Source organism: Mytilus californianus, unplaced genomic scaffold (genome assembly GCF_021869535.1).
Source record: "Mytilus californianus isolate M0D057914Y unplaced genomic scaffold, xbMytCali1.0.p SCAF_7, whole genome shotgun sequence".
NCBI classification, from domain to species: domain Eukaryota; kingdom Metazoa; phylum Mollusca; class Bivalvia; order Mytilida; family Mytilidae; genus Mytilus; species Mytilus californianus.
The window spans coordinates 99,592,792-99,619,055 of NW_026262723.1; the positions used below are offsets into that span (position 1 = coordinate 99,592,792).

The 26,264-nt window shown below is 33.0% G+C and overlaps 2 protein-coding genes across 2 annotated transcripts in view; both read left to right on the top strand.

The window, feature by feature from the left end:
- Nucleotides 1–2,233: 2,233 nt before the first annotated feature.
- Nucleotides 2,234–17,615, top strand: LOC127709582 (ankyrin repeat and SOCS box protein 13-like; the record flags this gene model as incomplete). The annotated part of the gene is made up of 7 exons (XM_052215184.1): nucleotides 2,234–2,299; nucleotides 4,610–4,807; nucleotides 6,330–6,480; nucleotides 7,505–7,639; nucleotides 9,849–10,043; nucleotides 14,261–14,384; nucleotides 14,799–17,615. Coding segments are annotated over 7 exons (873 nt in total), but the record flags the coding sequence as incomplete, so codon positions are not given.
- Nucleotides 17,616–25,684: 8,069 nt separating this feature from the next.
- Nucleotides 25,685–26,264, top strand: part of LOC127707405 (E3 ubiquitin-protein ligase SMURF2-like) — a 48,152-nt gene continuing 47,572 nt past the window's right edge. Inside the window, exon 1 of the mRNA XM_052211890.1 lies at nucleotides 25,685–25,828. Coding sequence (XP_052067850.1) covers nucleotides 25,771–25,828 — 58 coding nt within the window. The 5' untranslated portion in view covers nucleotides 25,685–25,770. The remainder of the gene's footprint in view (nucleotides 25,829–26,264) is intronic.

Below are 26,264 nucleotides of genomic sequence, written 5' to 3' on the forward strand. Positions count from 1 at the left end.
CAGGTCCACTAGCTTTATGGGGGTTTATTTTTTTAGAAGCTTAGTTATGCCATTAATATTAATGGTTATATCTGGCATGGTGGGGTAGGGGCTTTTTGGCTTATACGGCATTGAAGATTTATCTTCTTTGGTAAATGCACTTTTAAATTGCTCATTTAAAATATTTGATTGTGTTTGTGGGTCACTATAAAGTAATCCATCTTCAAAGGTGAGATTCCTGATGTTTCAGTCTTTTTCCCTTTTATATATTGCCAAAAGGATTTTGGTTTTTCATCAAGTTGTGGACTTATGACTTCTTCCATATATTAACTTTGAGCCTTCTTGATCTCTCTTTGTGTTGTTGCTTTAATCTTTTTGTATTTATCTTTGTGTGTTTGTTTCCCAGTTTTTTAGCTTTATTAAATGCTCGTCTTTTTTTTTTACATAAACTATCAATTTCTTTATTTGCCCAAGGGTTTGTATATTTAGATTTTGTCATTTTACTTGGTATATTTTCATTGATAATTTTTGCTGTACCATCTCTAAATTTAATCCACCACTGATCTATAGTAAGTTCTAATGTGGTCTGGCTTAGCAGATCAGATATAAATGATTTGGTAATGTTTTTAATTTTTTCTAAATCTACCTTTTTCCATAAGAATATTTTATGGGGGCATTGCGAGGCTCTTTAAGGCTTACAAATGGCATCAACCAAAACTATATTGTGATCCGATATACCCGGTAGGGATTTTATTTTAGTTATTAGAGTTGTTTGGTTGGTACAAAAGATGCCTAAAATATTATCTTCCCTGGTAGAAAAATCTACTAACTGACCCAAACCTAGATTGTTTAGGGTATCTAAAAAAACATTCGTTCATTTCCTTCGGGTGCATTTTGCCCTCTATTGTCATTGATGGCCAATTTATATCTGGAAGATTAAGGTCTCCGCTTATCCAGAAAGTTGAATTTTTAAACTTAAGTTTTAATTCATTTATTTCTAATTACATCTGTTTAAAATAATGTATATCAGATTTACTTGGTGGTCTATAAACTGAAACAATTGTCAAGGACTTTGTATCTGTCATATTTATTTGTGCTGCAATCAGCTCTACATTTTTGCTACAGTAAATTTGTTGGCATACGATACCCTTTTTAAAATAGCTATTAAAACTCCACCGCCTTATTTACATTCTCGGTATCTACGGAATACGTCCTCAAATAGTAGAGTAGGAAATATTTCAGAGGACATGAGATACTTGTTTAACCAAGTCTCATTTCCAATTATAATATCAGGTTTAGATGATGTTATTAAATTTTCTATTTGGGCCACTTTGTTTTTACAACTTCTTTGCCTATTTATTATTTTATTTATTTTTGTCGCTAGCGGCTACTGGTTTTGTCGGGATAGGACGTAGCTACTGGATTTCCAATATTATCTGTGTTATCATTAAGACTGACTGAAAAAGCTGAACTGTCAGTTTGGGATAAACATGAAAATGAGTTTGTTGTTAACACTGAATTTCCTGTTGGTAAAATGGACTGAAAAATTGTTCTGGAATGGTTGGGGGTATCACAATTTGGACATACCCAGAGGGCTGAAGTAGATAGAACATGGGTAGCCAGATTCGTCTCAGTTATTTGGTTTTGGATTGGTTTCAATCTGATTACTGAGCAATAATTTTATAAGTAAAGGCATATGTCTGGATCTATCAGAGCTTTTCAATGTTGGTCTTTTAAAGCTAGACACATGTAACTGGCAGTAGTATAATTGAGATGACACACTAATAGACAATTCTTTCTGTAAACAGAGTTCATTGTCCACATTTTCATACACATGTGGTTTTGAAAAAATTCCACAGTTCCGCAAGATGGCAAATACTGAAAAAAAATTGTAAACAAGATATTATGAAACATTTTGACAAAGTATCTCTTTCAAGTTTCAACATGAATTTTGTTTTGTGTGAAGAGCTGGTAAGTGACAACAGAAACATATTGTATTATATGTCTCTGGTGACACTCATATACTTGTTTAAACAATTTATAATGTAATATCCGTTAATCGAATATTCCAGAGAGACCGCAGATACCAAGAATTTAATGTCACGACGACAGCGTGCTGGGCGGTTTCGGAATACACTGGAATCCGCCTGTATTTAACGCTTCATTCAATGAACAAAGTGTGGTAGTTAGTAGAGAACCAGATTATTGAGCACTGTATTTGTGCGGAAATATCAAACCGTTGTTGACTTTGTTTATTCCAATACCTTTAAAATATCCGGTTACAGTGCAAAAACAAACAGAACAAACTTTTAAAAACGTAGTAAGTAAATATGTTATAGTCAAGGAAAATCAGTTTTTTTTTTCTTATTTCATTTATACGAGGCCGGTTTTACCTGAGGAAGGGGTCGAAGACAGCAAACCTTTAGAACAATTTACGATTTAAATGTGGTGCTGTTTTATTACTGTTTATAATTTTTGCATGCTGCATGCCTTGTTTTATTCGTTATTGCATATGTTTTTATATTCGATGAAAAGCTCATTAGATCTTATGTTGTAGTATGTTTGTCAATATGCCGAATCAAAGTTTTACTTACTTACTTATCCCGTTTTAATACAGATTTATGTATGTCTGTACAATGATTTGTAAAGTAAGATCTTACTATACAAATCCTTGGTCTGTATAAAGCAGTTTATTAATAATATATACTCAAATATCCAATTTACTATATAAACTTTACAAACTCAGTTTTTTATCAAAAATAGTACATGCTGTATGAATCCTCCTGTTTTACCCAATTATGGCCAAAGAAAGATAACTCAATTCAAAATGTTACCTGAATATGTTTCTCTGCTTGATAATCATGTTAATACAGCGATGTTTATTTTCAAGTTCTCAATGCAAAAATTAACGCTGTCTTTTATACACTCTGAAGTGTCCTAAGCACTTTTGATGAGATGCCAGTAGCTAACTATATGTACAAAAATATATTTGTGGATTTAATTGTAAATATACATGTATTATAATCAGAAGTGATTTATTGTACTCTTCAACATTGTCATGATTGTTAAGAGTTTGGTACAATGAGTTATATCTAAATTTTTAATTATAGTTAATACTGTAAATATTTTAACATTGTATTCTGTTTAAATAGATTATTTTGTTTCATGTCTATATATATATGGACCTTTTTGAGTCTGATCTAAAGATTATCTTATCTTATACTCAAGACAATAGTTTTCAAGATGCTGCTGAAAATTTGTGTTTTGATTTTGGATATTTGGGGTAAAAAGATAATCAAAAACTAACAGATTAGCAAATGTAATGCTTGTTTACAGGGTTCTTGAAAAGCAGGGTTTTATGAGTATTGCCAAATCCAGTGGGAAATACAGGGAAAAGCAAGGTTTTAATGGATTTTACTGGTTAAAATTGGGCAATACTGGGTTATATGAAAGACCAGTATGAATCTTTCAGACCATTCAGGGATCAATTCCAAATGCAATACATCAAAGATATATATATGAGAAATAATATTCGAATTTATAAGTTCGAATTTTTAAGACTCTTAATTTAAAGTGTATTAATTTGAGAAAGTGATGTTCCAGCAACTCTAAGACAAACAGAAAGACAAAGACAAATGTGAAAAATTTCTTGATAAGATTTATAGATAATGCTCCTAAAAATTTATTATATTGCCATACTGTCTAAATTGGTCAAACTGTTAACATGAAGCCAAAGAATGCAATTTGTTGTTTTTGATATGTATAACTATTTAGGGTAAACAATTACTCATGGATGGTTCATGCACTTAATTATGATGCAGTGATTTATTTTTCTCGTTATTTTGATTTTTTTTTTTACTAAATTCAAACTGTTATAACTGTCTGAACATAATCCTTATTTCCAAATTCACTATTTACTGTATATGTAAGCAGTAATTAACGATGCAAAAAATAATTATTTTGTTTGAATAATTAATTTTTGATATGATTACTTTCATATACTGCAAGAAAATGGTGCTTTTGTCTGAATGATTAAATCTTAATGAATATTACTGATATACATGTATATAGTCATCTTTAAGATAAATATGAAATTATAAAAGAAAATATTTCTGCCCTTAAATTTAGAAATGGTGTTTTGGACTTGTACATGTGTATGACTTTTTATCCTCTTACTTTTTTCCATGACATCAGTTTCTCTTCGGTTTATGAGTTTTCAATGTCCCCTTGGTATCTTCTGCTAAGAAATTTCTCATAGCAATACTCATTACCTACTATGCTAGATTGAAATTTTAGCTGTTGATACCTTTTTAATTTTAATAAAGCCCTCATGACTTTTTTAAAAGTGTTCTGCGTTTTTTTGTCCTATTATTTATTTCAGACAGCTGGGACTTTAATGTACAAAAATGTTGTTTTGCTATCCTAAGGGGAAAATTAAAAAAACATAAGTGGTAGAAAGACAGTCAACATAATTGCTAACAGAGACAGTTGTCAAAACTATGTGCTGAAAATAAAAGGTTATATGAAGAATGTTGATGCCACAGGAAGCAAATAGTGCTTTTTGTGGATGCAAGAGAGAAAAACTATCCTTAGTTGGTTGTATTACTAAATGATTTGATTTATTTTTCAGACAAAAATCCTGGATTCTCGTCATCAATACCCCCTGCATACTGCAGCCAGGGAAGGTAACATAGAAAGAGTTATTTCCCTTATACAACAAGACTTTAGTGTAAATCACAGTGACCCAGATTTGGTCAAACCATTACATGAGGCGTGTTTTCATGGAAGGTTTCAATGTGTCAAAATACTGTTAGAAAATGGTGCAGAGGTAATATACTCTGAATCTTTTGTGTTCCTTTTTAACTTTAAACATGTTGAAGCATATATGTACAGTATCTCATCCTTTGATGGATAGTTGTCACTGTGACAGTCATACTAGATACATCTCCCAGGTTTAATATATATATATTTTTTTTTTTTCAAACTATTAAACAATTGTGTACGAACTACAACAATACAATATAATTGGTGTTTGCAATTCTTTGTCTCAAGGCAGGAGCCTGTATATGTAGTTCAGTTGTTGTCATTGGTTGCCATCTGTTATTATTAATTTTAAACGCATGTTTACTGGATGTATTATGGTATACCGTTGGCCGTCCGTCTGTCTGGCCGTTGTCAATAAGTCGGACAATAACTCAAAAACGCTTTAACCAATTTGCATGAAACTTTGGTGAAGTGTGAATATCAATTGATGTGAGCTCCCTTTCGATTTTTATAAATTTCAAATTTTATGTTTCCGAGTTATGGGGTTTTATTCATTAAAAAAGGGGATTTTCTAGTTTTCGGATGATAACTCAAAAACACTTTAACCAATTTGCATAAAACTTTTGTGAATTGTTTATATCTATAGACATGAACTCCCTTTTGATTTTTATAAATTTTAGATTTTATGTTTCCAAGTTATGGGGTTTTATTCATTAAAAAAGGGGGATTTCCCAGTTTTTGGACAATAACTCAAAAATGCTTTGAGCAGTTTTCATGAAACTTTGTTGAATTATTTATATCTATTGACGTAAGCTCCCTTTCGATTTTCATAAATTTTAGATTTTTCGTTTCCAAGTTATGGGATTTTATTCATAAAAAGGGGGGATTTTCCAGTTTTCAGACAATACCTTAAAAGTGCTTTGAGCAGTTTTCTTGAAACTTTGGTGACTGGTTTATATCTATAAAAATAACCTCCCTTTCGTTTTTTTATAAATTTCTGATATGATATTGAGGAGTTATGGAACTTAATTCTTTGAAAAAGCGATGGGCATATCATGTGCTCATGGCGCAGCTCATTATTCATTTAATGTTATCTAGCTAAATCAGACTTTTAGTTACCTTTTTTAAATTACTGTGGATTCATTTATTTTCGTGGGTACCAATTTTCGTGGATTAAGGAAAACTTACATGTTCGTTGATATTTAATTTCGTGGTTTTGACGAAGTCTGCATACAAGCCTATGGAAAATTTGTTATTCGTTGAACATTTAATTTCGTGGTTCACCTGTACCAACGAAATCCACGAAAATTTATATCCAACGAATAATAATGAATCCACAGTATGCCACTTTCTGCTATTCAGGGTCAATATTTAACTTTCCATATGTATTGGATTAGCTCACCATTGACAAAAAATGATTGAAGGCCATATGCTGACCTATAATGGGTTAAATCTTTGTTCCGTGTTGAATAGTTGTCTAATTGTCAATAATGCCACATCTTCTTACTTTTATATGGAATTACATGTGTAATTTTCTGCTATTTTATCACTTTTTTAAAGCATATTGATTGTAATTATTTCCATAGGTAAATGCTAGAAATATAGATGGAGCCACACCACTATGTGATGCAGCATCCAGTGGTCATATAAACTGTGTAAAATTACTTATAGCTAATGGAGCTAGTGTAAATCCAGTATTATTATTGTCATCACCATTACATGAGGCAGCTCTTAGAGGTAATGTGTTCTAACACAATAATGTAGTTGAAAATAGCTTTAACTATTTTAACATCCACAAATAATATGTTAAAAAAAATTGTTTAATTAAACAATCTTTATTTTGAATAAAAAAGGATCCTGTTACATATGAATTTCTTTTGTAAATTAATTGCAATATAGACATGCAAGTTTCTTGAACATTTACTGTTGATAAAAAAATCCCTTTTGGTATTAATTTTATTGTCTAAGGCCATTGAAAATTGAATGTTGGTTTCCCCTAATAAAATAAAATATTAAAAGGTCAGCAGACAGGAAAACTTTTTCTTTTCTTTTCTTTTTTTTTCTCTCAAAAAATCAAAAGAGGGACATGCAGTTTTGCTCTACAGAGAATTCACTGACAGGAAATTCTTGAAAAAGAACTTGTTTGACATTATATCTCCACATATATTGTGATATAACCTATTTTAAACTTTAAGAATGACAAATGAAACTTTTTAAAGAAATAATCAGACAATCAAAGCGTCATTGATAATTGTCTTAAAAGAGTCTTGCTCTTTTTTTCATCTATTAAAAAAAGTATTGACACGGAGGGTAAAAACAGACCAAAAAGGGTTATGGGAAACCAACAATCTTTATTGCATGGCCTGACGTTGTTATTTTGAAGTACATTGTGTTTCCCAAAAATATAAATTGCTGAGATACAAGAATATGAAATTTGTACAACATTTTATTTATCTGCTTATCATGGCTTTATTTAGATGATTTTATGACTAACCATTTGTTATCAAACCTAATATACTTGACTTCCTTGTCACAACTTCCAGCATGTACATACAAAAGGAGTAGTTTGTTAAATATTCATTATTAATGTCCTTAGAACATTTTGTTGAAAAGCTGAAAGAAATTGCCAACATAGGGAGACTTAGGAAGAAGGTGTGCTGTTTTCCTAGTCTATTAATAAAATTCTTATCATCCCTAGACTACATGTGAAATTGATAAAAACATAGTAAATCATGAATAATCTTCACTTGCTATATTGCAGATCAGTGGGAATGTATGGAGATTTTATCAAAAGCTGGTGCAAATCTAAATGCCTCAGACTGTCATTATGGTACTGCATTGCATATTACAGCCAACCAGGGATTTATCAATAGTGCAGAAGTTTTACTCAGAGCAGGTTTATTGTTAAAATAGCTGAATTGATAAAAGATTCATTTCTTTCTTTAGTTTTTATTGTCTCGCCTGTGACAAAAGTCGCAGAATGCAAGACATAGGTATTACTTTCCGGCGGCGGCATAAACTGTTTGTATAAAGCTTTATATTTCAGAAGGTAGAAGACCTCAGTAGACCTGGATGCTTCATACCTTGTATGCAGATACCTTATGTTACTAAGTTTCCGTGTCATATGCCCATTGTCCTTGACCTCATTTTCATGGTTCAGTGACTACTTGAAAAAAAATTAGAGTTTATAACAGGATAACTATATTTGGTAAATGGGTTCCTTGCAATGTCTACATGTCTGTCAGACAGGGTTTACCTGACCTAAACCTCAATTCATGGATCAGTGATCAAGGTTAAAGTTATGTGATTAGGTCTGTTTCTCAGATACTACAAGCAGCAGGTCAACTATATGTGGTGTATGGAATGATTGTAAGGGGTACATGTACAAATGTAAGACTGGCTGGTTTCATCAGACCTTGACCTCATTTTCATGGTTCATTGGTCATTGTTAATTTTTGGTGTTTTGGTCTGTTTTTCAAGTACTGTAAGCAATAGGTCAACTACATTTGGTTTATGGAATGATTGTAAGGTGTACATGTTTGTCAGGCCAGTTTCATCTGACCTTGACCTCATTTTCATGGTTCATAGGTCAATGTTTAGTTTTTGTGTTTCGGTCTGTTTTTCAAATACTAATAGCAATGGGTCAACTATTATTGGTGTATAGAATGATTGTAAGGTGTACATGCCTGTCTAGCCAGTATCATCTGACCTTAACCTCATTTTAATGGTTCATTGGTCAATGTTTAGTTTTTGTGTTTTGGTCTGTTTTTCAATTACCTTAAACAATGGGTCAACTTTAATTGGTGTATGGAATGATTGTAAGGTGTACATGTCTGTGTGACAGTTTTTATCTGACCTTGACCTCATTGTCATGGATTTTTAAAAATGTTAAGTGTATGTGATACTTGTAGTCAAACTTTTATCTTTAAGACTTTACTCATAAAATCAATGGTCAGTAAAACAGGTGAGACATTTCAGCGTGTGCACTCTTGTGTTCACTCATTGTCAAATTTCTTTTTTAAATTCAAATTTAAAAATTTAAAAATCATTTGATTGTTGAAATATTTTCTCCCCCTTTTTCTGTGAATCATTTCTACCAACCTATACGGCCGACATGGCTAAAAATAGAACATAGGGGTAAAATGCAAGTTTTGTCTATTATCTTAAAATCTGCTATGAATAGAGAAAATCTGACTTTTGCAAAAATGTTCAGAATGATGAGATCTACATATTGTTGTATTACTTCAAAACTGTCAGACGACTTCTTATATGAGTTATTGCCCTTAAATGAAGAATTTTACTAATTTTTTTTATGTTTGCCTAATATCTGAAAAACTATAATAGAAAGGGAGAAACTTTATATACAAAGAATAATCAACAAGACAAGATCTACAAATATGTCCCCCCTAGGTCGAAACATTGAAAGATACGATGAGTTGTGATGTATGAGTGCTTTTCAAATCTGTCAGACTCCCACTTCCTTTTTTCCAGTACTTTGAATTATGAGTGGGGATATACCTAACACAACAACGTGTGACTTCTTGTTGAATTTTTATGCCCCACCTAGGGGCATTATGTTTTTTTGTCTGTGCGTCTTTTCGTCCGTCCGTCTGTCCCGCTTCAGGTTAAAGTTTTTGGTCAAGATAGTTTCTGATGAAGTTGGAGTCAAATCAACTTGAAACGTAGTGCACATGTTTCCTATGATGTGATCTTTCTAATTTTAATGCCAAATTAGAGTTTTGACCCAAATTTCACAGTCCACTGAACATAGAAAATGATAGTGCGAGTGGGGCATCCGTGTACTATGGACATATTCTTGTTTTTACAAAAGTTATCATGAAACTTTATATTCACATATTGTAATAAATCTTGCAGACTTAAGGAGTTTACACTCAATGTAAATCTTCCAGTACCAAAATAGAAAATAGACATTTTAACAAAAGGTAATATTGCAATATATTTTTAACAGAATGGGTTCAGAATTAAAATTCATATGCAGATGTTGAATTTGTTTACTGGTAGGCTATCTTTCAATAGAAATAAGTGGTTTGTTATATTATCTAGGTGCCAATGTTAATGAACAAGTGGTTTGTTATATTATCTAGGTGCCAATGTTAATGCTGTAAAAACTCATAGTACACCACTACATGAGGCAGCCATAAAACAAGACATAGATTCCTTAGGTTTGCTGTTGGAATATGGTGCTGATGTTTATGCTAGGAATAATAAAGGTCTACATGCAATTGATCTTATTTCAAGTTCAACAAATCCATCAAAAGAACTGTTGTTATACTGGATGAGTGAGTCAAAGTAAAAAATAGTACATTTTTTTTCATCAAATATAATTGGTGTCATAAACATATGTTTGTCTATTGCAAATGATTGGTTTTAACATTTTTCCCATATTTTAAAACGAATGTAATTAAAAATCAAGATCTAATTTTTTTATACGACCGCAAAAAATTTTGCAGTCGTATATTGGTATCACGTCGTTGTCATCCGAAGACATTTGGTTTCCGGACAATAACTTTAGTATTAGTAAATAGAAATCTATGAAATTTAATCATAAGGTTTATAACCACAAAAGGAAGGTTGGAATTGATTTTGGGGGTTATGGTCCCAACAGTTTAGGAATAAGGGGCCAAAAAGGGGCCCAAATAAGCATTTTTCTAGTTTCATGACAATAACTTGTGGAACAGTGTATGGATCTATCTGAAATTATACCACAAGTTTCCATACCACAAAGGGATGGTTAGGATTGGCTTTGGGGGGTTATGGCTCAAACCGTTTAGGAATTAGGGGCAAAAAAGTGAGAAAAAACAAGGGTGTCTTGGTTAATGGACAATTACTTGAGTACAAATTACAGTGTAAGGGAGGTAATTAAAACACAACTTTGAATTACCTCCCTTACACTGCTTTTAAATTATGTATAAAGAATTTTTGTAATGTCTTGAGGTGATTAGCTGTCAATTCATTTTTATACGACCGCAAAAAATTTTTGCGGTCGTATATTGGTATGACGTTGTCTTCATCTTCCGTAGACACATAGGTTTTCGCACAATAACTTTAGTTAAAGTGAATGGATCTCTATGAAATTTTACCACAAGGTTCAATACCACAAAAGGAAGGTTGGGATTGATTACGGGGGTTATGGTACCAACAGTTAAGAAATTAGGGGCCAAAAATAAGCATTATTGTAACTTCCAGACAATAACTTGTGTTTAAGTGTATGGATCTCTCTGAAATTATACCACAAGTTTCCATACCACAAAGGGATGGTTAGGATTGGCTTTGGGGGGTTATGGTTCAAACCGTTCAGGAATTAGGGGCAAAAAATGGGGAAAAACAAGGGTTTCCTGGTTAATGGACAATTTAAAAGCAGTGTAAGGGAGGTAATCCAAAAACAAAATTGTACAATGTTGTACAATGTTGGAATACCTCCCTTACACTGCTTTTAAATTATCTATTTAAGACTTTTATGATGTATTTAAATGGGTAATGATGGTTGCAAACTCCATTGGTAATTTGAATTGAGATTTTTTTTGGAAAAAGGGGGGGGGAGGTAAAAAAGAAATTTGGGGGGGGGGGGGGGGGGAGGGGCAATTTTTTCTCATTTCAGATTTCAGAAATTAAACAAAATTTCTTCACAAATTTTTTTTTTTTTGCAAAAAAAAGGTGGAGGGATCTTCTTTTTTTTTTTGCGGGGGGGGGGGGGGGGGGGGGGTCAATACGCAACAGCATAGTGTATTGCACAAAAGCAAAAAAAAAAGGGTTAATTTTTATTTTTTATTTTTTTTTGGGGGGGGGGGCAATTCGCACAGGCACAGTGTATTGCACAAAAGCAAAAAATTGAATATAAATTCAAATCATATAACCAATTCTAAGTTCTTTGACTACAGTTATTCTGTGTCAGAAACCTATTATGTGTCAAATATTTAATTACAATCCGAATTCAGACCCGTATCAAGCGCGAATATTGTGTCTATTTTTGCCCCAACTGTTCAGGGTTAGACCTCTGTATCCAACTGTGCTCGGCGAAGCAATTTATTAGAAGTTACTATTTTAATAATTTTAAAAATGCTGATTAAGGTAAATTAATTTTTAGCTATGATTATGTATGTCATTTTCTATTTTAAGACTTTTATGATGTATTTAAATGGGTTATTATGGTTGCAAACTCCATTGGACATTTGAATTGAAATTATGACCATGACTGAGGGAAAGAAATTTTTTTTGGAAAAAGGGAGGGGAGGAGGTTAAAAAAAAATGGGGGGGGTAAACAAAAATTGGTGGTGGGGGGGGACAATATTTTCTCCTCCAGATTTCAGAAATCAAAAAAAAGGGGGGGGGGGGTCAATTCCCAACAGCATAGTGTATTGCACAAAAGTGAAAAATTGAATATAAATTCAAATCATTTAACCAATTCTAAGTTTTTTGACTACAGTTATTCTGTGTCAGAAACCTATTATGTGTCAAATATTGAATTACAACCCAAATTCAGACCTGTATCAAGCGCAAATATTGTGTCCATTTTTGCCCCAACTGTTCAGGATTGGACCTCTGCGGTCGTATCCAGCTGCGCTTGGCGAAGCAATTTATTTCAAAATAAAGGACACATATATATATGGCTTGGCAAAAATAAACAAAAATGTTCGTTAAACCTCCGAGAGATATCATCTGAAAAAAAGAAAAGATATATGATGTAAGGATGCAACCAAGGCTTCCAAAACGGTCATATATTCCGAACATTTGTATTATGTCCGGTAAAAGTCAGGCTGGACAAAGCATTAAACGGTCATCTACTTTTTAGTTTTCAAGGTTTTCTTAAGAGATGGTCATTTTAACATAATTCGTGATCTTTTTGACCCAATCTTTTGCCTTTAACAACCACACATTTCCGGTCATAAAAGTGACATGATCATTAAGTACTATCAAAACAATACCTACTTTAATACCTTCTCATTTTAATCAAGGCTAATTAGTTGTCGAACAGCTGAAATTTACCTGTTCAGGTGACAGGTAAACTATTTTGAACCGGACATTGATCGGTCTATTCAAAGTTATTTTCTTAAATTTCAGCGGTTTGCATCTAATTAATTTAGTCAAAAAGCTTTAAATTATCAGAAATACGTCTACAAATATGATTTGATGAAAAAATTATCATCATGCAACTTTTCCACCAAAAGTAGGTCAATGACCTATATTTCATGTTTCCTTGATTTAGATTGAATTTTGTGTCCAACGTTCATTTCTCAGATATTTCTCAGACATTCTGTTACCTACAATCATATAATTGTGTTAAAGGATGCATCCAGGGGAATATTACATCATTCTACCAAATGTTTCATTGATTAAGTTTAAGATTTATGGCGCCAATTGGAAGACTTACAATTCTCTCATTTGATGCTAATCATTCACAGTAACATAGTTATACATAGTTGTTTTGATGCTTGATAGGTTCCTATTGAACCCTATGGGAAATTATACTTTATCTTCTCCTTTGAAAATAATTTTCTATCTTGAAATAAACATGGTTTATAAATGTATGAAAGGTCTTCTGTCAATTGCCTTTTTCCATAAAGGGAGATGAAAAATGGCTGTCTGAAGGGAAAAAGCAATTATTGATTTTCATTGTTTTCAAATTTAACAGCTTTTTTTCAGAAACCATTGAATCCATAATGATACCAATAACTTTTACTGTTTCCATGCAGTCAGCATGTATAAATGTTGTTTTACTGTTTCCATGCAGTCAGCATGTATAAATGTTGTTTTACTGTTTCCATGCAGTCAGCATGTGTAAATGTTGTTTTACTGTTTCCATGCAGTCAGCATGTGTAAATGTTGTTTACTGTTTCCATGCAGTCAGCATGTGTAAATGTTGTTTTACTGTTTCCATGCAGTCAGCATGTGTAAATGTTGTTTTACTGTTTCCATGCAGTCAGCATGTGTAAATGTTGTTTTACTGTTTCCATGCAGTCAGCATGTATAAATGTTGTTTTACTGTTTCCATGCAGTCAGCATGTATAAATGTTGTTTTACTGTTTCCATGCAGTCAGCATGTGTAAATGTTGTTTTACTGTTTCCATGCAGTCAGCATGTATAAATGTTGTTTTACTGTTTCCATGCAGTCAGCATGTATAAATGTTGTTTACTGTTTCCATGCAGTCAGCATGTATAAATGTTGTTTTAAATGCATGAGGAAAATTTCATTAATGATACTACAAAAATTATTTATATTTTGAAAATCATATATCGAGAGATTTTAGCATGTGTATAATTTTTTACATGTTTGTGGTAGTCTATAAAATTTACCCTACACAAACATTTCATTTAAATTTATTTTACATGGTTATGAAAAGAAAAAATGTGACTATTTCATAGCACCTCTGATGTTAAAAATGACCTGATATATAGAATAAGTGGATCTGCTATGTATATTAATGAAATCATTGTACTACATGTATCTGTCAACTTTTACCCACACTTATTATTTAGGTTTTCATATTATTTTTTGCAGATACAGTTCCCAAATTGACGTATTTAACTCGACAAGTCATAAGAAGACAGCTGGGGCAAGCAGGACTAATGAATGTTGATCAATTGATGTTACCAAAATTACTTAAAAATTATATAGAGCATAGGTAATACCTCAGACTTTACTTATGATGTATTGTGAATAGCTATGCTATATCATTGTTAACTATACAAGCATTCCCAGAAAAGATTTATGGAATCCACACTTTAGAGAAATTGTATGTTTGCTAAGAGTACATTTAAAAAAAAAGTCACAGGTTTCACTTCACAGAGATGGTCCATAGATATTCATATGATTGTTTAAATTCTGTATACATCTAGTTATACAATAAAAAGTAATTTTGTTTTCAAAATATGCGAAACAAAGAAATCAGAGGGTTTTTAATACAAAAAAAAAGAGGTGGAATAAAATTATTGTGCTAAATACATGTATTTGCACTTTTCATATCAACTCAATTTTTTTTAATAGTTGTAATTAGCTCTCGATGATTAGTAATTCATTTTCAAATAATTTATTTCAGATAATTGTTTAAAAAGGAGAGAATTAAATGACACAACACATCAACATTTGAATCACTCATTTCTAAATGCATATTCCTAGTGAGAGCAATACATGTACATACATCACTCCAGGGAAATTGTGAGAAATCAACTGCCATGCAATTGTCTATGTGATCTCATCAAGCGATAACTCTGATCTGTAGCAGGATAACATCAGTTTAAATTGGATAGCTGTATCAACACTACAGCAATTGGGAAAGTTCAGACAGGAACTATAAAGTTGGCATCAAATAGGAAAGGTGACAAAATATAAAATAAATCTAATTGGACTTGATTGTGGGTACAAACCAGGAAAAAAGTCTAAATATACCAGGTTTTTTAGTTTTTTTTGTGATGTTGATTAGGGATGTAATATTGATCCAATAACTTAAGGCCATTTTGGTACTAAGAAGATACTGTCAGTGGCGGATCCAGAGGGGGGCGTAGAGGGCGTACGCCCCCCCTTTTGCTTGCACTTTTTTTTTTTTTTTTTTTTGTAAAATGATTAATCAGACTAGACTTCGTGAACTTTGCCATTTGCCGCGTATTTAATTTTTATGCGACAATTCTTTACTTATAAAGATATTTTTCGCTCGTATTTACTGTAATATATTATTGATTATGTCAAAGTCATGTGATTCGCTACGGTGGAGTTGACCAGTACGTCGAAAAAACGTCACTAAGACATTTTGAAATTCAAATTACAGTAACACATTGCTTAAGCTGAGGATGACGCCTTCAAAGCAACAAAGTATTGAGCAAGAAGTTGAACGTATTGACTTCTATTTCACAATTCCACCCAGCAGAAAGTAATACTCTATTACACTCTCATGAAAAAAAAAAATCCACAGCAATATTATTTACCTACATGTTTAACCCCACACGCCCCAGCCCATTAATAACATTGCTGAATAGTGATCCCCAGTCAGTAAGCTCTAGATATAGATTTTAAGTCTAAGGTACGGACCATTTGATTTGAGGGGGCAGTCTGAGATATTTTAGAGAAAAAATTCTGACTCTGATTTTTGCCTTAAACAAAAATTCTGGCCGTATCTGGATTGAAAACAATAATCTTGTCCACTTTTTTGCTATGAGAAAAAAATATTTTCAACAGAATTATTTAGCATTAAAATGAACCTGATGAATAAAAAAACTGGTGTAATTTTTTTTTGAGGGGTTGCATGTGAATCCCATGTCTGTTTCGCCGAACTGATATACTGAATACTTTTTTCAATGCCCGACTGCAACCTGCCTGCTGGGTGTGGCCTATATGTCACCATGTGTCGACCGTCATTCACAACTTCATTGTCATTTCCGACTCATTCTTAGCCTTTGGTTGATTTGGAACCCCTCACTTCCCTTGTTGGGTGAAACAGAGACATATATACGTATATATGTCTCTGGGTGAAACATTTGGATAAACATTGCTTGTCTGTCTTTCTTCGTGTCGGTCGTATTGTAAATTTCATTGAAAAGCCGTATATCTTGTTTACAACAAGAAATCTGTGAGGTTATGCTAACTAACCATACAACAAACGAGAATTTTCCATGTCCATTTTTTACTGACAAATCCCACATCAAATATATTAATTAGTACATAGCTTTGGATCCATCCAATCATTTTATAATAGACAATTGATGGAGAGAATACGGCACCAAAAATGTCCAACCCCTACACTTTAACTATAAAATGCATTTTACACTTATTTTATGGTTTTTTAGCCAAAAAAGGTCCAAAAAATTTAATCGGCTACGCCCCCACTTTCCAAAATCCTGGATCCTCCCCTGCTGTGTACCAGTTTATGGTTATTTTTATTCAGCTGAATTTCAGATATGATCCTGATGGTTGTAATGATAGTTGTATGACAGCTATACACTAATACAAAGCACAATTTTGCCTATATTAGGTAACATGAAGACATGTCTTTACATTTGTGAACCATGAAGAAATGCTTACCATAGCTGAAGGAATTAAAGATTATGTTGACCAGTCAGAAAAATCTAATTGCTATTTTAATGAAACTTGATATAATGTATATAAAAATAATGAGATGTGGTATGATTGCAAATGAGACAACTATCTACAAGAGTTCCATTGAAATGGATGTAAGCAACTATAGGCAACTGTACGGCCTTCAACAATGAGTAAAACCCATACTGTATAATCAGCTATCAAAGGCCACAACATGAAAATGTCGAACAATTCAAACAAGAAAACTAACAGCCTAATATGTAACAAAACAATTTACAGAAAACAATTTTGACAGAGATGAACCAACGATAACTACTGTACAGGCTCCTGACTTGGAACTGGCACATAAAGAATGTGGTGGGGTTAAACAGGTTTGTGACTCTCATCCCTCCCCTATTATTTCTTAAAGAATCTTAAACTTTTTTTCATTTTTTGAAATGCATGAACATGCATTATAAGTATCAAGATGGTAAGGTTTTTAGTTTTTGTCAATTTTCCACAAATTTATAAGTAACTGTATAGTTTGAAGCAAAACTAACATGTTTCTTGAACTTTTTCTATTATTGAAATTCTGCAAAGAAAATTACCCAAAGTTTTGCCTACCTTCATGACAGCCCGTGGCCTTTGTGTATGAATTCTAGTCAAAAGTACAGTATTGTATGATACAATTATATTTATCATTTACTTGTTTTACTTTTATCAATGTTTTATTGTCTATAATATTTATATAATATATGGAGTTCATTATTTTTCTGAACTAATTTTTGTTAATAAACTGAGTTCTTTATGTTATTCCAGTGATCTAGAATAAAAAATACTGGTTTCATTTTGCCATTTGTTTATTTCACACCTTGAGTGTTGGAGGTTGTGGGTTCAATTCCCTGCTGGTTCAAACCACAGAATTTAGAATTAGCATTTGTTGGTTCTCCACTAATAAGGTCGGAAACACCTTCAGTTGGTTTTTTTCAGTGGTGTATGAATAATTTTGTTGGTTTTTTTTTATGTTGATTGCAGATAATAAATAGTACTTCACAAATTTTCTATATTTGAGTTGATGTAGATCTTGAAATGACTTATTGGCATTTAATTTTTGTCTATTGTTGAAGGTTGTACTTGGTCCTCAGGAGTTACTATCTCATTGATGTATACCCAACATCTTCTTTTATTTAGATTTCTACACTAAGTAGCATATTTTTAATGCTACTGATGAAAATGATTGTCCTGTCAAAAGACAATAGCTATAAACTGTTTTATATAATCTAAATGCCCCAAATGCATCTATTGGCTATGTCAGCCGAGATTGCAACAAACATAGTCACTCCCCTTTTTTCTCTTGTCCTATTCACACTGATTCCATAACAGTTTTTAATGACACCTCAGAAAGAACATGACCATAGCTGTACGACCTAAGAGTCTTACAAGACAATGACAATAGAACCAAGAGACTTACAAGAACATTAACAAAGTTGTACAAGACTAAAGACATACAAGAACATGGCCATAGGTGTGTAAACCAAGAGACTCACAAGAACATGACAATAGGTGTGTAAACCAAGAGACTTACAAGAACATGACCATAGGTGTACTTATCAAGAGACTTACAAGAACATGACCATAGATGTACAAGACTAGAGACTTACAAGAGCATGACCATAGATGTACAAGACTAGAGACTCACAAGAACAGGACAATAGGTGTACAAATCAAGAGACTTACAAGAACATGACCATAGATGTACAAGACTGGAGACTCACAAGAACATGACCATAGGTATTCAAACCAAGAGACTTACAAGAACATGACCATAGGTATTCAAACCAAGAGACTTACAAGAACATGACCATAGGTGTACACAGCAACAGCCTTACAAGAACATGACCATAGGTGTACACAGCAACAGACTTACAAGATCATGACTATAGGTGTTCAAACCAAGAGATTTACAAGAACTCTGCCATAGGTTTACAAGTTGGGAGACTTTCATCAGAGAACATTACCATAGATGTTTGACCAAAGAGACTTACAATAACGTAACCATAGGTGTACAAGCCAAGCGACAAGAACATGAATGTAGATGTACAAGCTAAGAGACTAACAAGAAAGTGACCATAGGTGTACAAGCCAAGAGACAAGAAGATAACAAAAATGGCAGACAGACAAATGCCCACAAAACATTTGAGTAATATCAGAATCTTCAGAATTACATATCTGTTTTGCTGTATGCATCATGAAGGAATGTTTGTAGTAATAGCACCTACATATTATTTATAGATGTACATATTGCATTACAATTTAGAATTTAGTAGGATCCAGAATCCTCCTAGTACAAATTGAAATTCCAATATCTACTAATAGAAATTGTTCATTGTTCAATGTAATGTTTTCGTGGTTAGGTCCATTACTCAGATCATATAAGCAATTGGTCGGGTTGCTGTCTCTTTGACACATTCCCCATTTCCATTCTCAATTTTATTAACTATATTTGGATTATGGAATGCATATGATTGCAAGGTGAACATGTCTGTCTGACAGAGTTCATCTAATCTTGACCTCAGTTTCGTGCTTCAAAAATCAGAGCAAGTCCGTTTCTCATATACTATAAGCGATAGGTTAACTATATGTTATGTAGCGTATGCAACGATTGCAAGATGTATTCTGACTGGCAGATTTGAAGAAGTAAAGCATTGAAGCATAGACTAAAACTATAGTGACCTTTAATGGTAGTAATAGTACTGGACGAAGTTGAAACAAACAATACAGCATTCATGTTTGTAATGTTTTTACTCATAGATTTGTATAACCAACAGTAAAACACACATCTATGTTTGACCAAATTAGTGTAATATTTGCAAATAGAATTTGGAGAAAATTGAACGTATTTAAGATCTAAAGGCCCAGTGTAAGTTGTTGTCAAGTTTCCGTCATTTGTCTTTGGTTTTCTTTACGTTGACAGCCTTTTCGAAACTACTGGCAAAAATTAACCCTTTTGGCAGTAATATTCCGTTGTTAGTCCTTGTTTGAATGTAATATTCTTTGGTTGGTCCTCACTTAAATTTAATTGTTATTTGCATCTTATCAAATCAATTTCATCATGTCTTCAAGGGTCAATAATGCTTATCCGTTAGGACCTTAATCTCTGGACTAACTTAAAACAAACTTTATAGAATTCATTTTTGTAATTTCTTTGACTTGCGAACAGTTTTCAAATGTTTTGATTGAATCATGGTCAATATTCTATTTCCCATTTCCTTCTTTTAAACTACTAAGCAAAATATTATGTACACACCGGCAGTCCTAGATACTGTATGCACAGTAGTGAATTGCTTTCTAGTAATATATACAGAACAGAGACGCATGCTTTGAATAGTTGTAAAAAAAACATAGAATTTAAATAAATTCAAAATTAGATCGAGAAGAACACTACTCTGAAACTTTAATAGGACATTGTAAGTGTCGTATACAAAAGATGAATAATTGTGCGTATCAGTTTGAAGTTTAGTTCAATTTTCTGAATGTCGAGTGGCAAATATTTCATGCATATTCATAACCATAACCAATTAAACACTTATTCAACTAAGTAGGTTTTTAAAACTAATTTGACCGAAAGGTTTGTCGGGAAACATCAACTACAAAACGAGGAAGTTGGGACACGATTACCAATTTGGTTCTAAGAAATTTAAGTTGGTTTGTACCGATAACATGAAACACTTTAACAATCCTTATTTCAACATCACTTTTCATTTTCATTTATAAATCGCATATAGCTTTTATTTGTCAAGGGTGCTATTGCCAACGAGAAAAGTCGATGTAGTTCACTACCTACAAGTAACTGTACAACCATCTTGCAATATCAATAACCAATCTACTGCATCGTAAGATAATGAATAGATTTTATTGGCAGATGATTTAGATTTCTTCCAATTAAAAAACATCTTTTTGTGATGATATTCCAGCCTTACCAAAAGTCCATATTAGACATAAAATGTGATTCACATTATAATTGTTTTGTTTTACAACCTTCCTCAGTCTATAGGATAATATTGTTACACCTATGCAAAAGCCTCCTTTTCTGATACAACCTTGTTACCATGGCAACTAAAGAAACACTCGTACAGTCATACTGTAAGCCATGGTGGTAAGATGTAGTCAGATACTATATGCCATGGTGGTAAGATGTAGTCAGATACAGTATGCCATGGTGAAAAGATATAGAGTCATATACTCCAGTGCCATGGTAATAGATGAATAGTCATATACCGTGTGCCATGGTAAAAAGATTTAGTCTGAGATACGGTGTACTATGGTGAAAAGATTACAGTCATACTCTAGTGCCATGGTAAAAAGATGAACAGTCGTATACCGTGTGCTAAAGTGAAAAGATGTAGTCAGATACCGTGTGCTTTGGTGTAAAGATGAACAGTCGTATACTCTAGTGCCATGGTAAACAGATAAACAGTCATATACCGTGTGCCATGGTGAAAAGTTGAACAGGCATTTACTCTTAAGTGCCCTGATAAAATAATATCATATACCGTGAATAGATATAAGAAGATGTGGTATGAGTGCCAATGAGACAACTCTCCATCCAAGTCAAAATTTATAAAAGTAAACCATTATAGGTCACAGTACGGTCTTCAACACGGAGCCTTGGCTCACACCGAACAGTAAGCTATAAAGGGCCCCAAAAATTACTAGTGTAAAACCATTCAAACGGGAAAACCAACGGTCTAATCAATATAAAAAACGAGAAACGAGAAACACTTATGAACCACATCAACAAACGACAACTACTGAACATCAGATTCCTGACTTAGGACAGGTGCAAACAAATGCGTGAGCATGGTAAAAAGATTTAGTCAGATACCTTGTGCAATGGTGAAGGATTACAGTCAGATACCATGTTCAATGGTGAAAAGATGTACAGAAATATACCGTGTACCATGATGAAAAGATGTGTCTATGGGAGTTAAAAGAAAAAGGACAAATGCACTTAACTTTGACTGTTATGGATCTGGCTGAATATAAGCACTTTCGTGAAATTGGGTTTATATGTAAAAGTATTGTTTGACCTTCATCATACGTTTTTTAGTTTTACACTTGAATTCAAATTTAGGATAGCAATTAAGTGGCCTTCAATCATAAAATTTGTTGTAAGAGTGCATTCAAGAGAGTATTACAATCATCATACTGTTATCTGACTTATTGAAGACGTGTTTGTACTTTCATATTTATATATTCGAATAGGTAATTTGCTATTCCACCCGGAGTCTGTTTACTTAAAAAGTTCGCGCACTATTCGACCAGTCTGTCTCAATTATCAATTTTTAAGAATTATTAAAGCGTGTGACATTTTTTTCTTAACCTGAAACACATATTTTGTTCTCTCTGCTTGGATGTACTTTGAAAATAATGTAGAAAAATCTATACCAAAAGCACTCAAAACGATATGAAAAAAATGCCGTAACTCCGCTTTTTATCTGGTTATTTTCAGGATCATATTTTCAATGCTGGAATATCTTATTTATATAGTTCAATTTAACTGATTACTGCATCAGGTATTGATAGTCCCAATCTAATTAGAATATAGATCTCTGATTTCGTTACGCTCATAAGTGAGCTCCGACAAGTAAGCGAGTTACGATCTGAATTTCAATCGGATACTGACAGGTCTTTCCTTTTTGATGGAGAGCTACATAACACCGTATTGTACATCATACAGCGGTAAAGCTACTCGAAGCTACGAAATTTCAGATGCGGGTTCAGGATTTGAAAAAAAAAGGGGGGGAGGGCTGGCCCCCAATCTAGATAAAGTTTGGAGTGGAACAGGTAAAAAGTCGGGATTAACTATAGATATAGTTCATAAGGGCGCCTCCCCAACCCCCCAAAAAATAAAATCGCCTCTGAATTATATTTGGGTTCGGGATATTGACAAACATTTCAAACATAAAGCATCCAAAATGCAAATAATTATTTTTACAACGATCGGTAACTACAAAAAACTTACACTAAAAGCACACGGAAAGAAAGTTTAGGAAAAAGATGAAAAGGGAGGGGGGCTGGCCTAAAGTTTGAAGTGGAACAGGTAAAAAGTCGGGATTAACTATAGATTTGGTTCATAAGGGCGCCCCCCCCCCCCCCCAAAAAAAAAAGGCACTGGCTACGGTTACATGGAAATGTAACAATAATAAAAATATTATTGTTACATTGGAGACTAATTGCCGGAGTACAGGGTTGGGTAAGGATCCGATTAATTACGAATGTAACAATAATAATTGTTTCTGCGGTTACATTGCGTAATTGTTATGATTAATGCACTTCCAAATGTACGGTAGCTATAAATATAGATTTATCAAACTTAAACCTTTTATAGTTTTTTCGCCAATAAGATTGAAATTACGATCACGAAATATCTGGACTGAAATTGAAAACTCTGATCCAAACATCAATTGCTTCCACAATTGACTTCTATTTTTAAGGTTTTTTCAGCTATGTTAAGTTGGATATTGAAATCGGAGGTGAACACAAAATCAGTAATGGACGGCAATGAAATCAAATTACCCGGTACAACCTCACATGCTTACAACAAAAATATTGGACAAAAATATAAACATCGCAAGAGTAAAAAAAATATTTTCTCCTGAAGCATGACAGACGTCGATAGTTTCTTTATCTTTCAAAAAGGGAAAGTGCAGAATAGAATTGAATAGTATGCAATCAGGGACTTTCTATGTTAGTATAGAAAGTCCCTAATGCAATACATACGTGCACATTGTTGCATCACTCGTTTGAGATGGCTGTTTAAATTGGTTTCTCAAAAATCCGACGAACTAAAACATACTCCCAAAAACAACATACTGGATTTGAAGAAACTGTCTGTCATTGTAAATTCTAAAAAAAAATGTATGCATTATTGTAAAATTCAAATAAAAGTCTTATTTTAAATAATATATATATATATTTCTAGTCCCAGCGTACATTCGGAAGTGCATTAATTAAACAATAACGCAATGTAACCGTAGAATCAATTATTATCGTTACATTCGTAATAAATCGGTTCCTTGCCCAACCCTGCATTCCGGCAATTAGTCTCCAATGTAACAATAATATTTTTATTATTGTTACTTTTCTATGTAACCGTAGCCAGTGCCAAAAAAAAAAAAATTAAAATCGCCTCTGAATTTCATTTTGGGTCGGGATATTGACAAACATTTCAAACATAAAGCTTCCAAAATGCAAATAATTATTTTTACAACGATCGGTAACTACAAATAACTTACACTAAAAGCACACGAAAAGAAAGTTTAGGAAAAAAATGAAAAAGGGGGGAGGAGGGGGCTGGCCTAAAGTTTGAAGTGGAACAGGTAAAAAGTCGGGATTAACTATAGATTTGGTTCATAAGGGCGCCTACCCCCCCCCCCCCCCAAAAAAAAATCGCCTCTGAATTTTATTTTGGGTCGGGATATTGACAAACATTTCAAACATAAAGCATCCAAAATGCAAATAATTATGTTTACAACGATCGGTAACTACAAAAAACTTACACTAAAAGCACACGAAAAGAAAGTTTAGGAAAAAGATGAAATTTTCAAATTTGAACTAAAATTTGCCCTTGCTACTATCTTTATTTGTTTGATCATGACTAAAAAAGTAAAATTGAGCAATTATGTGAGTAAAAGTTTATCTGTTACATAAGAATGCATACAGTATCCGGCAAAATAAATAGAAAAAGGACAAGGAAATAGATATAAAGAAATTAACTATAAGCCATGATAAGATACGATGGGATATTTATTTACAAGTTAGGTCCCCAGGTTGGGGAGTCATATACGTTTATAAAAATACGATCCTTTAAAAAAGCTTTCAATATGTTTCGTAAAACATTATTATGACAAACATGACTCATGTGACTAAAACATTTTATATATATATTAGTCCCAGAACAAACTGACTGATATAGATTATAAAAAGCATGTTAGGGTTGCTACTCCAGAGATGTGGAAATGTCCTCTCATTTTATCCTATTTTCAAATTTGTTATCATCATAACGTTTCTTTTTCCTGTAATTTATTTATATTTGCTGGAAAATGTATATATGAAATAAATATTGCCGGTTGTGAGCTGCAACAGACACTAAGCAGACGGTGCTCTACTAGATGGAGTATGGACTTGACAGCTGTCACAAACCTCCTCGTACTTGATGCAGATAATCAAGCATGAATGTAACAAAAGTTCTACGTCATTCACAGCAATTATACTTCATTAATAGGACTGGAGAATATTGTCTATCGTAAGTGTACTCAATATCAGTCACCAAACTTCTATGAAGTTAAGATAATTTACTGTGACACGCATTCCATGAAAATTATTGTAATAGAGCATAGACTAGGGGAGGCTTCAGGGTCCGTGGACACGGGAACGGTACTTGCAAACATTGAAAAAATACTGCCGAGCGTAGCGAGTCGATAAAAAAATGTCATAGTTGCAGCAAAAAACTCAGGGAGATTTTTTTCCCTATCATTTTTTGTGGGGGTGTATCCCGTAATTGTCCCATGAATCCGCCACTGTAGACATGTATAATTCATTTAACACCATTACATTATATCAAAAATTTTAAGTCACTTCGTTAAAACAGGGACTTTCTATACTAGTATAGAAAGTCAGTCCCTGGTTAAAAATATAAATATGTCATTTTATAAAACCAGATAAGTTGTCGATAAAAGAAGCATAATCTATGGCATGGTTTAATTTGGATTTGAATACACTTTATGATACAGTTGTTTTTGTTAAATACCGGACGCAAGACTTTCTAATTCCCCCCACAATAACCCCACTTATCTTTGGCGACAGTAATCCTTGTAAGGCCTCTTTGTCGCTACCGGAAGTTGTCAGTTTCAGACTCATTTGCATACAATATTTTGCTTTCTGTTTAATGAATGGGGATGAAAATGACAGAAAATATATCATGATCTCGATTTCTAGCAATGGCTAGTAACGGATCTAGGCGTCATGGAACATCTACTATGAAAATTCGTTTAACAGGTACACCTTATTACACAAATAACTCGCCCATAAGAACGAAACCAAACGGTATTTGTCGATGACCCATTGTACTCCAAAGAAAAATGGCTGCCTTGAGGAATCCAGTAGCAATTAATATCATCATTACAGCGGTATAGTAGAGTGTGCCAAATTTTTTTATAAAGAAATAAGTCCTTTATATATGTAAATATTGTTACATTATAATTTAACGGCGTGAATTGTTGAGACCACTCCTAAAAAAATGATGTACATTACCATCAGTATTGAAAACTATATATATATGACTAAAAAACCCCTTTCACTTTCTCTTTGAACACGAAGGATTAATGTGAACTGTTTTTCTGATAAGGAACTCATGGCTTTTGTTTGATACCCCATTTTGACATTGTTGTTCATGTTGTTAGCAATAAGTTTTTGGCAACTCTCTTTTGAAGAT